The 13,581-nt window shown below is 42.0% G+C and overlaps 1 protein-coding gene and 1 pseudogene across 1 annotated transcript; both read left to right on the top strand.

Moving 5' to 3' along the window:
* The first annotated feature begins 2,415 nt into the window (after window positions 1-2,415).
* Window positions 2,416-7,139, top strand: LOC110978534 (Na(+)/H(+) exchanger protein 2 pseudogene; annotated as a pseudogene).
* Window positions 7,140-7,942: 803 nt separating this feature from the next.
* On the top strand, window positions 7,943-12,065 carry LOC110978627 (oxidized purine nucleoside triphosphate hydrolase-like). Its single transcript, XM_022233760.2, has 3 exons — window positions 7,943-8,220; window positions 8,837-8,982; window positions 9,852-12,065. Exons 1-3 carry the CDS (start codon window positions 8,066-8,068, stop codon window positions 10,022-10,024), a joined length of 474 nt encoding a protein of 157 aa, XP_022089452.1. The 5' UTR covers window positions 7,943-8,065; the 3' UTR covers window positions 10,025-12,065.
* Window positions 12,066-13,581: the final 1,516 nt, after the last annotated feature.

Raw genomic sequence — 13,581 nt, 5'->3', positions numbered from 1 at the left:
TTGGACTTAGCAAACGGCTACAGCAGTAGCAGATACCCAGCATTTACAGAAAGGGAGGCGGTGGTTTATAGCCGAGGCCATGAGAAAGCTACGTAAGGGAAGGGGCGCGAAGTGAGCATAAAACAGGCCTATCATGGCCAATTATATTTGTGAGAACTGTTGTTTTTAAGCTATTAAATGACCAGTGCCAGTGAAAGACAAGAGAAGAGGAATGTATTGAAGAAAATGTGTCTGTTTAAAACCAAAATCATTAAAATTAGTGGGAGCTCTGAGTGGGTAATAAAAAAAGCCTGAAGTATAATTTAAACACAAGATAACACCCCGCCGATTATTCTTATGTTTACAGGGTGAGTGTTACAAATCGGAGACTATAGTCCACAAATATGGGACAATAGAAAAATCTCCAGCTTGACTCCCTGGAGAAATCCCTTGATCCGCCCCTGTTAAGACAGCTATAGACTTACGGGTACGAATGGTAATTGGTTATTATATAGGCCTAGACCAAACTTTAGATAAAAGTTTTAACATCGCTGAGTTTTTATGGTCGAAGTATATACGAAAAGAAACTAGTAACTTTACACACTACAGCGGTACGCCGCAGCAGTATTATTATATATGGGGCGGGCCACTGAACATATTTTTTTATATAGCACCTTCGTTATACGTTGACAAATGCAAAATGAACAAAACTGAATGCATTTTACAGATTAAAGCAGAAGGAAATATGATTCCATAAAATACTATACAATTAACAAATTATAAATGCGCAAAACGCATCACAAATTCATAGCTACGTGTACAACAAACCAAGAATTATAAAACATAAGTTACACCCAACACACGGGATAAAAATCAAACACTCATAGCCTGTCGATAAAAATGTGTCTTCAGGGCTGCATGCCTTAAAGGCGAATTGGTCGCAAACTATTGGAGGTGCACTACGGTGAACCGTATTGCGAAAATTTTTCCACTTTTTAGGCATGCAGTTCATGGCATGATAATATCCTGGACGTTGAACATGAAATTGATGTGAAATATGCATTCTGTTACGTTATTCTAACGTAGTCAGAGTTCTTTCAAAAAGAGAGTCACGTTTCTGTGAATAATGTGAGGTAGGACTAAACCCTTAGACGTATTCACTGCATGTTCAAGTGAACTAGACACTTTGCCAGGCAAAGCCTCGGTTGAACAAAAAAAATCAGTTCCCCAAAATGATAATTTCACGGTGATAGCCTACTTAATATGCCCGAAGGCCCAATTATCACATTCATAAAATAACTCACTTTAAATTTTAAACCCTGTGCAACTATACACTATAAATCAAATTCCTCCGACATTTAAAAATAAGATGCCGTCAAACGGACACATAGGCCTAATTTCTCAAATCTGGTTACATTAAGTCTCAGAAGTTGGCAGGTTCAAGTCCGAACCAGCTTCAAACCCTGCAGTTTCCTTATCAGGTGCATAAGAACGAAGTGGTTTGGTGAGATTTACATTGAACATTGTTACAGAGCGTACCTTGTTTTGTTTGGAGCCACTCTCCCAATTACTCACTTGTCATATTTTCATGATTTTTCTTCCAAGTCTGATCTTGTTGTGACCTTTTTTCAAATTAGGCCATTTTCAGTGGGATTTTCTCCGACCTTTCCACGTCGCGCTTTAACAATGACGCATAGCACAACCAGACAGAAGCCACAGGTTTAAAAATAGTTCCGCAGCTGGTTATTTTCTGTCTTGGAAAAATGCCACGGGATGAGGATCTTTAATGCTGGGAAAGGTCTTTCCTGCTAGGGGTAAAACTCAGATCACGAGGGTACAACTCGTGCAGGGACGGGGCTTAATTTAATTCAGTGCTGAAGATCGTAATGATGGTGAGGGGATTCCTCCAAAAGCTAATGAGAAGAAAAAGAGTTGATCATCTTGTATTTGAAATTCCCCCAAAAGATCCATTCCGATGGTCTGTGCCGGGCTATATCCCAACTGTAGGCAATAGGTTCAGTGGCCTTTCACACGTTTCCTAGAAGAGTTCAGTGATCACCAAATGCACCATGGTTGTACGTCGTGTTCTTTGTCTTAACTTTAATTCATGCACTTTTTAGTACCTTCTGGCTGTCGTGACAAATGTTTCCGGCCATCAGAGTCACTGAATCATTGCGGTTATATAGAAAGAACATTCGCGGACTATAAGTACACTTATAATCTTTCATGCAGGCGTGATCTTGGCTGGCATTTCTCTGTGAGCCATTTTTAAGTGGAATGACGAAATTCCTACGAGCTTTCACGATATTGGAAGCTCGTCCCTTCGGCTGGGGTCATTCTACTAAACACCTTCAAGGTACCGTAATCTTGTACTCTGCTTGTCATGAAGTGTTGCTTGTTGATCAGACTTTGTCTGGGGGTTAACATCAGTTTTGTTAACATTGTCAAAGAGTGGAATAACACTGTGTTTTTGCTTTGCTATGGCGAAACATGCATATCCTCACTTGGTACTGCGTGCAGTGGGGACACTCGTGCTACTGTACTGCCCGGGTAATGTGTCGGCAGCCCACGACAATGAGAATTTCACAGTCTGTCACGCGTCCAGGAAGATCGATCACTTCGAAGTGGTTCACTTGGATTGGCAGGAGGTTCAGGTCCCGTTCGGCATCTGTCTCTGGATCATGGTCGCCAGCCTGGCGACGCTGTGCTTCCATAACACGTTCCTGCCTAAGGTGCTACCTGAGAGCTGTCTACTGCTCATCACCGGCTTCGTGGTTGGCGGTGTAATCAAGATCAACCCAGAGGCGTTCCCGCACAGTCTCTCCTACGGGCTGAACACTGACCTCTTCTTTCTGTTCCTCCTGCCTCCGATCATCCTGGAGGCCAGCTACTTCCTGCCCATGCGGTCGTTCTTCAACAACATCGGCACCATCCTTCTCTACGCCGTCATTGGGACAGTCTTCAATACAGTTGCCATTGGCCTCTCCCTCTACGGCATCTCCCAGCTCGGATGGTACGGGACCGGCCCAAACGGCACCACCATATACTTGTCTGCCCTGGAGTGCCTGACCTTTGGCAGTCTGATTTCTGCTGTTGACCCCGTGGCCGTCCTAGCAGTATTTGAAGAGGTGCAGGTGAATGAGATTCTGTTCATTCTGGTATTTGGTGAGTCTCTGCTCAACGACGCCGTCACTGTTGTTCTTTACCGGATCTTTGAATCCTTTAATGCCATTGGCGCTGACAGAATCCAGGTCATCGATATAGTGAGTGGATTCTTCTCCTTCTTCGTAGTGTCAATTGGTGGACTGGTCGTAGGTCTTTTGTACGGCTTCCTGACCTCCCTTCTGACGCGCCTTACTCACAAGGCCAGGGTTATCGAGCCTATCTTTGTATTTGTCATGGCCTACATGGCATACCTTACAGCAGAAATGTTCCACCTGTCTTCCATCCTTGCAATTGTCTCCTGTGCCATCTTCATGAAGCCATACGTGGAGTCCAACATCTCCCGTAAGTCGCGCACTACCATCAAGTATTCCTTGAAGATGTTAAGCAGCATCAGCGAGACCATCATCTTCATCTTTCTGGGCGTCACCACCCTGGTGGATCTCCACTACCACCAGTGGAACACTGCCTTCGTGATCTACTCACTTGTGTTTTGTCTGTTGTATAGGGTCATGGGAGTGTTTGTACAAACCAGGATAGCAAATTCCTTCCGTCTTGCCAAAATTAGCAGCACGGAGCAGTTTATCATGGCCTATGGGGGGTTGCGAGGCGCCATCGCCTACTCGCTCGTTTCTTTACTGTGTAACGAAACGGTCCACAGCAAAAAGATGATGTACACCTCGTGCATCGTAGTTGTCATGTTCACTGTCTTCATCCAGGGTACCACCATCAAGCCCATTGTGGGCCGACTCCGAGTCAAGAAAGCGACCAAAAGTAAGCCTACCATGAATGAAAAGATATTTGAGCGACTCGTTGACCACGTCATGGTGGGAATGGAAGATATCCTTGCCCAACACGGACACCACTCCTTGCGAAACAAATGGGAGAAATTCAACAAAAATTTTGCTAAGCCTCTGTTGATGCAGGGGAAGGTCAGCCAAGGAGACCCCAAGATTCTAGAGGTTTTCAGTAAACTAAATGAGAGAGATGCTATGGAACGTATCAGATCGACCGGATCCTTGTTTCATCGGTCTTCGGTAGGCATGCAGCATCAGTCCTCAGATGGGTTCAGCATCGGCAGTCGAACCCCGTCGGTTATTGGCGGGCTGTCTCTGAACGGCAGGGAACAAGGCATCTACATGCATCCAATGAGTTCCAGTGTCTCTAAGCGATTCAGTCGCGACTCCATCTCCGGTCAGCTCAACCTCCTCGCTGACAACATGTACAAGCCCCAGAGACTGGAACACCACTTTGTCTCGAGTCGCCTGACGGATATCGACGATTATCAAGAGCCACGGAGCTTGATGCGTCGCAGCCTGAACATCCAACTACGACATCGCTGTCGTAGACGGAAACAGAGACGCCGGTTGAGGAGGTCCTCACTAATGGGATCGACCACCTATGACGACATCAGCGGATCTAATGACGAGATTCTTTCCAATCCATCCTCTAAAGAGCACATTCAATCCAGGAACGGCTTAAGGGAGGACGAAGACGAAGAGGGCATCACTTTTGTTGCAACCGCCAGCTCCGACGAACTAGATTCAGTCAAGGAAACAGTTGAGAAGATACCTGTAGCTTCTCAAAAAATCTCTCCCTGGCGTGCGACAGACCGCTCCTTCATTTCGGTTCGAGCAGAGATGCATCCACTCAAGCATTTCGAGGACGCCTCTGCGCAAACTCCAAACAGAATGTCACGAGTGAAGCCAAAACGTTCTTCTGTAGAGAGAAAAAATGACGATTCCGTGCCCTTGACCTCTGCTATGGAGCTTCCGTGAACAGCTATGATCGTCATTACAGAACTGTTTCATTCCGTCAAATTAAAGTAAAAAGACCACTGGATGGCGCTGAAACATGAAGACACCTGTAAAACGCAATACTTCCCTAACAAATAATAGACAGTCATCAAGTGATTTTCGTACGCACCCTCGGATGTTGTAAGGTTATATGTGTAAAAGGCCAGTTCATACTTCACGCGAAAGCAAACACAAATGCAAATTTGTGACGTCAAATCAAATATTTGCTCTGCGAATTCACAAAAGTTCAACATAGGCCTTTTTCAACTCAAGCAAAATTTCGCTGTAATTCATTTGTGACGTTAAATTCGCCCCGCGTTCACATTCGCCTGTTGTATGAACCGGCCTTAATTTTTTTTTTCAAAAAAGACTCATCAGGAGAAGGTGCAGGTGTATTGTACAGTATAACCTCTCCTGAGATTCATGTTATCGCAGCCATATTCACCTTATCGTTGTTTATTGTCTTTGATCAGTAGTTGTTGATTATGTGTCATTGAATTATTTTCGTCCCAACGTTAACGCATGGCATGGCACGATTGAAAAAAAAATTCCATGCGGAATGTAGTTAGATGTCTCGGAGTTGTATTTGCACGAATACATCATGGAGGGAAAAACACTATATTGTGATGCAAAAACGCGGCTCCATGCAGATATACTAATTGGCAGATGGTAAATGCAGAGCACAGTTTCCTTTTTCATTAAGCTGATGAAGACACTTTCAAACTCGAGGAATTTATTCAGAAAAGGGTAGTTTTTCATGATTTGTTTAATTCACATTCGTGCAGAGTAAAGAAGAAATTCGTTCAACGCTCCATATTACACTCGCTCTGCTTTGCCTCGTGGAATAGTACAGTACATTCCATCGTAGTCTCGTAACATAATTCTTTCTTATAATCGTGGATTATGATTATTTGCACAATAATCATAACATAACAACCGAGCAACATTGTTCAAAGTTGCCCACAACACTGGCAGTGTTCTGATTTTTTTCAAAAAGTTAAGTGGATCAAGTGAATGTGGCTTTGTTATATTGCCCCAAAATCCTATAGCGTTTTGGAAGAGCCATTCTACATCGCTTTTTGATTTGGCTTTCGTCATGCTGTAGTCTGATGCATGTGGGTCATTTTTAATAACCCAGTAAGGACAGTTATCAATCCTGACGCATCTAGCGCGGTGAGAGGGCACGCTGCCCAAAGCAAAATGTTGCAATTTCTAACAATTACCTTTGTGGATTTTACACAGAATGAACGTTAATTTCCTTGGATGTTGCTTGTGTACAAGTTATGTGCGTCTGGCCATTCAGAAGCAAGCCCCTTTCAAGTATAGACCTAGGATTTTCCTTGCTGGACAGAAGCAAAACGCCAGACTATAATAACAACATTATTTGAGCGTTATTCCTCTAACTTTTCACCACTACAGCATTGTGGTGCAAACTTGAACTAATAAAATGGTGGAGTTCTGGGTTAGTTATTTCTCGACAAAATTCTTTCTGACTGTCGTCAACATACATCGGACGTCTTTGCCAGCAGATTTGACCTTAGCTTAGGCGGTACGCTCTCTCCTGAAAGTAAAGCTTTAAAATGCAATTTAAACAAACGTCGAACAAAAACCAATGTAGTGCAAAATCTGAGGGCGTTGTGCATGTGCTAAAGAGTGTCCATGTTAAGTCATAACTACATGAACGAGTCAAAATTTTAATTGCATGAATGCTAATTTTCATAAAAATTGATTCGTCGTAAAAATGTAACTGAATATTTCTACGTCAGTATTTTGGGTTATTTCAATAATGCCAATGTAAATGTATGTTCCAAGAGAGTAAGGGAAACTGATTAAAATTGACCTATCACAGAAAAATGGCACTCAAGGCACCTAGTGAAAATTATTGTCCAATTACACTACGTATGAATTGGACTCAGAATCTGCAAAATCTAAGACAGCATTTAACTTACAAAATAGGGATGTCAAAGGGGAGTGGCTAACCGCTAACACCGAGTTGGTCAAGTACGTAAACTAACTAGTAAAGGTTTATTTAAATCACATGTATACATCATAAAGATACTCAGAAAGGTTAAGATTCATAAAAACACACAGAACAATGTTAAATTTTATTTAGGATTATTATAATAGCTTTTAAAATTGGCATGATGACATATAGAATGGATATTTTCCGGTTGGAAGGACAAAACTTAATAAAACGTAAGATTGGTGATTATCATAAATGCTTTATATCACTTTTGTAAGACTAAGAACATGGACACTATACTGAGATGCGGTAATGCATGGCACGCCATGACTCTGCACTTTTATTGTGATGCCTCAGTGCCACAGCGATCCCAGGCCAGATCTACGAAATCTATATCTCAGTATATTGTTATATCGAATTGCTCCCTATAGGCTACGCTGTTCTGGTGGCAAAACGCAAACCACTGAGTTTTGCCTTACAGCCCCACTTTGGCAACTTCTAGTGACACAGGGCCGGGCTTAGCAAAACGTGAGCGAACAAAAACTTTTAAAATTTAAGTTTTCTAAATAGTTTGGAACTCATACCCCGGCGCATTTGACTCGAATGATTTTTGCGGTGCTCTTAGTGCAATATGCCCACGGATATTTACTACAAACGAAGATGGAATTGGTACGTTTTAGTTTGTTTTGTCATCCTACTACAAAAAGACTGTGATATCTGTTCACTGCAGGACCATTTTTGGGAGCGCAGCAGCCCCGAAATATGATTGCTGCTTTAAAAAGGTTTCAAAAATGACGGGGGCCCAAAACCACAAATACCGGCTGTGCCACTGTCGTGTTCGATGTTCCAAGGTGCACTAAAACGAAAAGTACGATAATAGTGGCCATGCGTATAATCAGCACCACATCACACCAGCACGGAGGACATAAATTGCGCCCTCTATTGCAAAAACTTGCACCGGCTTTCTTCGTCTGCTTCCTAGGCTTCTCCATATGACATTGAATACATTCGAACACGTGTCTGACGTGTGCTGGCTATAGATCTTATTGCAACCACTGATCTCTATAATATATGCAACAAATGCAAAGCGCGCGACTTTCTTGATCTTTGGCGTTTTGTATTACTAAAGGTTCAGTGCTTTTTTAAGACTTCCTACTTTGGAAGTATGGCAATACCCAATAAACTTCTGACCTTAGTGTTTATACGAGAGGACAATAGGATTCTCCTGGGTATGAAGAAACGAGGGTTTGGTGCCAATTGGTGGAATGGGTTCGGCGGGAAGGTGGAAGCTGGTGAAACCATTGCACAGGGCGCCAAAAGGTAGAGCTTGATTAGCCCCACTAGTGTAGCACGGACTCTCACACCCGCTCGCTCTCTCAGTCGCCATCTTTAAAATAAGGTCCTTGAAAATTACGTCCCTTGACCCCTCATCCTCTCGGCGGCTGTTCCAGTCAAGCCATCTGAACTGCTGCCAAAGTTTTGGAAGAGCTCATTGGTACATGTAGTATCTTATCGCTCAGTCCGTGTATTACATATGTCTTGACATGATATGACTGAGAGAGCTAGCCTGTTAGATTGAATGGATAAAGGCAAAAAGACTGGCAAATACCTGAATAACGTGAGTGAAATAATTCAATAAATGGTTTTTAGAAGTGGAAAGGTCAAGGATCATGTCCGTGTGCAAATGAAATTGCGCCCACAATGATAAGTGGGTCCGCCGAAAATGTTCAATACGCCGACACGAAATGGCGTATACGGATGTGTGGCTAAGGAGTGAGAGTCCGTGCCACACTAGTGGGGCTAGAGCTTGATAAAAGTTGAAAGATAGGCCTACATCATGAAACTGACTCTGCAAACACCATGGCCAAGGGTGATATGCAAGATCTCTTAATATAATGTGGGCCTGTGTTGTATCTCCTTTTCCTCGCATATACAGGGAAATGGAAGAGGAGTGTGGTCTCATACTGAAGCAGTTTGAGGAAGTGGGAAGACTAGACTTTGAGTTTGTGGGTGAACCACAGATCCTGGAGGTGCACATCTTCTTGGGGGACAAATATGAAGGACAACTCCAAGAAACTGAAGGTAAAGGCCTGCAGTAGTTTCAGAATAGAACCAATGAATATTGTAGTGGAGTACTTAGCGAGACGCATACTTCATTCCAGCCTGATTTATCACAAAGTAGGCCTAGGCCTATGTGTATTTCTAACAGCGTGTAGTCATTAACTAAAGATTCTTATTGCTTTAATTCATTTGAAAAGCTTGACACTGAAATTGAGACTGGGAAGTTGAAATGCACTTGTTAAGAATTGTGAAAGTAACGATGGGTACTTGAGAAGGTTTTCTGGAGGATTCGATAACAGCACTGGAGAAGATTCCAGCACGTTGCCGTGGTACGATACTCCTGAAGTCACAACAAAGTATTATCTGTGTAGCTTATGAACTTCTGGTCTGGCAGCTGTTGCATCTGTTTGCATGTATTAACATTTGTTGCATTCATTTACGTAGTTTTACATGCGCTGATTTTTGGCCTAAATTTTTGCAAGTTTCCTCCAAGTATTTCTGCAGTGAGTCTTGTGTCTCAGGAACTGTGCATACATTTACATGTACAAGTGTTAAAATCACTTTCTCATTACTAGTGAGTAATGAGTTTGCTTGGTATTTCAAAGAAGTAAAGTCATTCCAGAACAAAGCACTTGATGTTTGCCCATTTTGATCATGTTCGGTGTGCACGAGTCGACGTTCAGTCTTGGCATCTTCACGCATGTTTTGATTTTCAAGAGTCGCCTATGGCATGCTTCAGTCTGAGCGTGTGCTGTTTGAATACTGAACTCACTTGTTGCCAGCTTCACAACTATGGGAATTCAGATTTTACACGCTAACTTCATGAAAGCATTTTGCACCTCTTCTGATCCGTACTACCGAAATTGCAATGACCTTTCCTGTTTCTGCAGAAATGAGACCCAAATGGTTTGCTCTGGATGCCATTCCGTTCAACAACATGTGGCCCGACGATCCACTGTGGTTTCCCCTCCTACTCCGGGGGTCAAAGTTCAGAGGTTACTTCAAGTTTGAGGGTCATAACAAAATCTTGGAGCATCATTTAGAAGAAATAGAGACTAAGTGAACTCCTGTATAGACACAGGTAGTATAAGCGAACGAGAATCAATTTCCTGTCCAAGGAGAGACTTCATCACTCATGGAAAAGAGAAAAGATCTTCAGTTCTATTTTTAACAGTAACCATGCTACTCTATTTTTGTTACATGTTCATCTGTCTTCTGAAGATGAAGACAGCAGAGTTAGGAGGTAGGAAGTCTGTGTGGATGTCTGCGGAAGCAGGTGGTGTAATTTAACATGTACACAAATGTATTCATTTTTAAAACCATGTTTGTGGTTATTGAACTTTATTGCAGATGGGAAGGTTTTGTATTTGTTCCTTGTGGAGGGTGTAGTTTCAACAGGAATCTAAATTCTGACGTCATTGGATCAGTTAACCTACATTTACAGTCATGTTTGATCAGTGCGGTGCTGAATTTTGTGATTGAGTCTATTGCATTGAAGAGAGTGACTCTCAAGTTGAGTCAAGTCATCAGATCAAGATCATTGAGTTGAGTCTGAGTCACCAAAAATGTGTCTTAGATTGGACTCAAGTGGAGCCACTGACCCATCAAAAAAACTCTGGATCAGTCACATCAGTGACCATGCGTTGACCACTGGCCAATCTTTCCTTGGCAACCTATGCACAAATTATATCCTGGTGCCCAGAAAAAATCATACAAGTGATGGACTGATGGTTGCTGATGAACTTTGGCCCATGCTGTGGATTCGGAGACAGATCCGTACTCCACCATGTAGACTGAAATAAAGCATTAAATTTTAAGAATTTAGCCTGGCTGTAAGGCAGTGTTGTGTGGGTATGTGTTTTTTTAATGGTTAACTTAAAGAATCTTAGAATGATCTGTTTCCGTGGGGAAGACGGACTAGGTGCTGATAATATGTTTTAAATAAAAATATTTGCAAAAGGCTTTTTCAGAATGTCTGTTGATTCTTGAAACCTTTTTGTGAACACACACATGCATGTACATTCCTACTCATTCAAATTAATGAACTGAATCAGGAAAGTCTTGATACCGGCATTTTGCAACGCTTTCTATGTAGGTTGATTGGGCGACTTGAAAAAGGACCAGACTACAGCTGTGATGTGGGTCGTGTCCAGCTGTCCAGCAAGTTATAGTGACAAAGTGGAAAGAATCTTTGATTTTGCTATGGTCCGTGTACAATGCTGGATCCTGACTCATTTTTTTTTAATGGTGGTGGTGGGGGGCTAAACAAGTAAGCAGCGTTCCAGGTGCACTTTTGCATTAACTGGTCACACCAGTCGTAATTAAGCACCTGCTCAGAAACAATTTCCTGAACAACATCGCTCTGTCCAGACAAAACAACCTTCATTTAAGACACTTAATATCTTCACACTGATTGACTTTAAAACGCTCGTTTTGGGGGGACCCCCGATCCGCCCTTGTCAATGTAAGATAACAAAAACAGATCATCTTCCAAATTTATGTGACCGGAATGAGGTCTTGATGATGATCGTTCTATTGTCTGTGTTGGAATTGCAGGTGGAATAATTAGCCTTCTTTCTATAATTTAAATAAAATTATACAGCCATGAATATCTATATCTTCCTTTGTTCTCGTAAGTTTGAGTTTTTTGGGGGATGTTATAGTTCAGAGACATTCGTTAAAATTCTTAATTTCTTAAAATTCAAAAATTTGCAACTGTTGATTTCTGTTCAAGATTGTTTTCAACAATATTTAGATTTACTAACAATTAGGCTTTCAGAAATTCATCTGATTGTCTGGCGTGCCTCAAATTCCTGAGGGACAATACACTTTAAATCAAAATGTGATTTAATTACAAAATTTGCGTCCTGATACACGTAGATATAAAACCCTGGCAATTTAAAAACAAACGTGTCATGTCCTTTGCTATGAATATGGTTTTTATATTGGAAATGGAAGTCCTGGTTTGTAAAAAAAAAAAAGAACTTTCTCCCGAAAATCGCCACTGACTTGTGAAGTCTGTACTTTTTTGTGATAATTAAAGGGAACGTCGCATTTTAGTCAGACAATGACTTTGAAAAATGTTGCGGGGTTCCGTTAATTTACATTGTGCGTGATTTTTTTTTCAATTTATAAGTGGCTCTGACCGCAGTGCACTAGTCATTTTGTTAATGTCTGGTCACGCAATCAAATTGGCCAACACTCGGCCATTTAGATATTCCCCGCCCATCATCATCTAGACCACACTTGCTCCATTGGAAGACCGTAGCCGATTGTTCTGATGACCCTGATATCTGCAACAGGTATTTAGTGCTACCTCCACATCTTGAAATGACTGGGGCACTTTCCAGTGTGAACCTCTGGTGTGCGAGGAATGTCTTGCACCATTCCCACAGCTTTCCGAAAGTCTAGCTTTTAAGCTGAGCTTGACATCTGCCAACACTTATCCGGTCGGGTTTTTCAACACCTGAGCTGACCGACAGTCGCTCGGACACTAAACTGACGCACCAAACGTAGCGATAAACGTTCCTTGTAGTGTAGAATCAATCCCATGGGGCATACACGTTCTAAAAAATTCATTAGATAATTTCTAACTCTATCATTAGCCCTGCATTCCTGTTGTAGACGATTTGTCCTTGGTCACCAGTCATCAAAAGGGTCACTTTATGGTCAATATTACCGGTTTTCGATTTTTTGTTGGGATATACGGTCCCATAGTGACTTTACTGTGCGAGTGTTAACGCGACGTCGTTACCAAGGAGGTTGACGGGTGTGGCCAAGCTCAACATTCGAGAATAGAGACTCAAGATAGAATCACCGTGGGTCTGAGCGACTTAAAGCAGGTTTTCATTTGTAACGAACGCCGACGGCACACAAAACGTCAAGACGTAGACAGTCACGAAATAGAAGATGCGTGACGTCGTTCCACCACAAAAATTTAACAAAATGGCGTCCAAAACATTACCCCTGTCTATTTGGGCCAATGAAACATTCTAAATACTATTTGTAATTGTATGAAATTGGTTTTGGCTTGAGCTTCATTTTGGCGGCAACTATCATTTTACATCACGTCATTTGAATAAGCATTGCTCATTTAAACAGAAAGGAATGAACTCAACTGGTGCCAAAATGAAGTACATGTATTAGGCCTGTACCACATTTACTTGCCTTAAATATTGTTGCTTCGCAAAGTGACAATCTTTGAACCTGTTGCCCTTTTGTGGGACACCCTGTATGTTGGTACAGTGCTCCCGCCATAATGTTCACTCTACTGATCAAAATACTGAAAAAAAAATCCTTTCCGCCCAGTGATGAACAGCGTTCTCAATAGTCAAAAAATATTATTTACATATATATATATACCGCCCTCCGTTGAGCAATATATTTTTTGAAATTACAGGCACCCTAGATAAAGCCAAACAAATCACAACCCTTTTTCAAATGCGCCCTTTGCTGAGCTTATTAAGCCTGGGCAGTCCCCGTCCCTATTATATAGGGACCGGTAGCTAGCTTCGGTGTGCCTTAAGCCCTGTCAATTTGGATACTGAACATCTAAGCTTTTGTCAGGTCAGTAGCAGTGCGTTAACATGAATTGCGTTTCAGCGATGAAGCAAATAAAAC

This window comes from Acanthaster planci, linkage group LG07 (genome assembly GCF_054643075.1).
Source record: "Acanthaster planci isolate LZ-2023a linkage group LG07, COTS_SCS, whole genome shotgun sequence".
Classification (NCBI taxonomy): Eukaryota; Metazoa; Echinodermata; class Asteroidea; order Valvatida; family Acanthasteridae; genus Acanthaster; species Acanthaster planci.
This window is presented reverse-complemented; position numbering and strand designations above follow the sequence as displayed.

What these genes read in the sequence shown, in the direction of transcription:
- LOC110978627 (XM_022233760.2), top strand. Translation starts at nt 8,066, where the DNA reads ATGGCAATACCCAATAAACTTCTGACCTTAGTGTTTATACGAGAGGAC. An exon ending in ATTGCACAGGGCGCCAAAAG is followed by an intron (nt 8,221 to 8,836) that starts GTAGAGCTTGAT and finishes TCGCATATACAG; the next exon opens with GGAAATGGAAGAGGAGTGTG. An exon ending in ACAACTCCAAGAAACTGAAG is followed by an intron (nt 8,983 to 9,851) that starts GTAAAGGCCTGC and finishes CTGTTTCTGCAG; the next exon opens with AAATGAGACCCAAATGGTTT.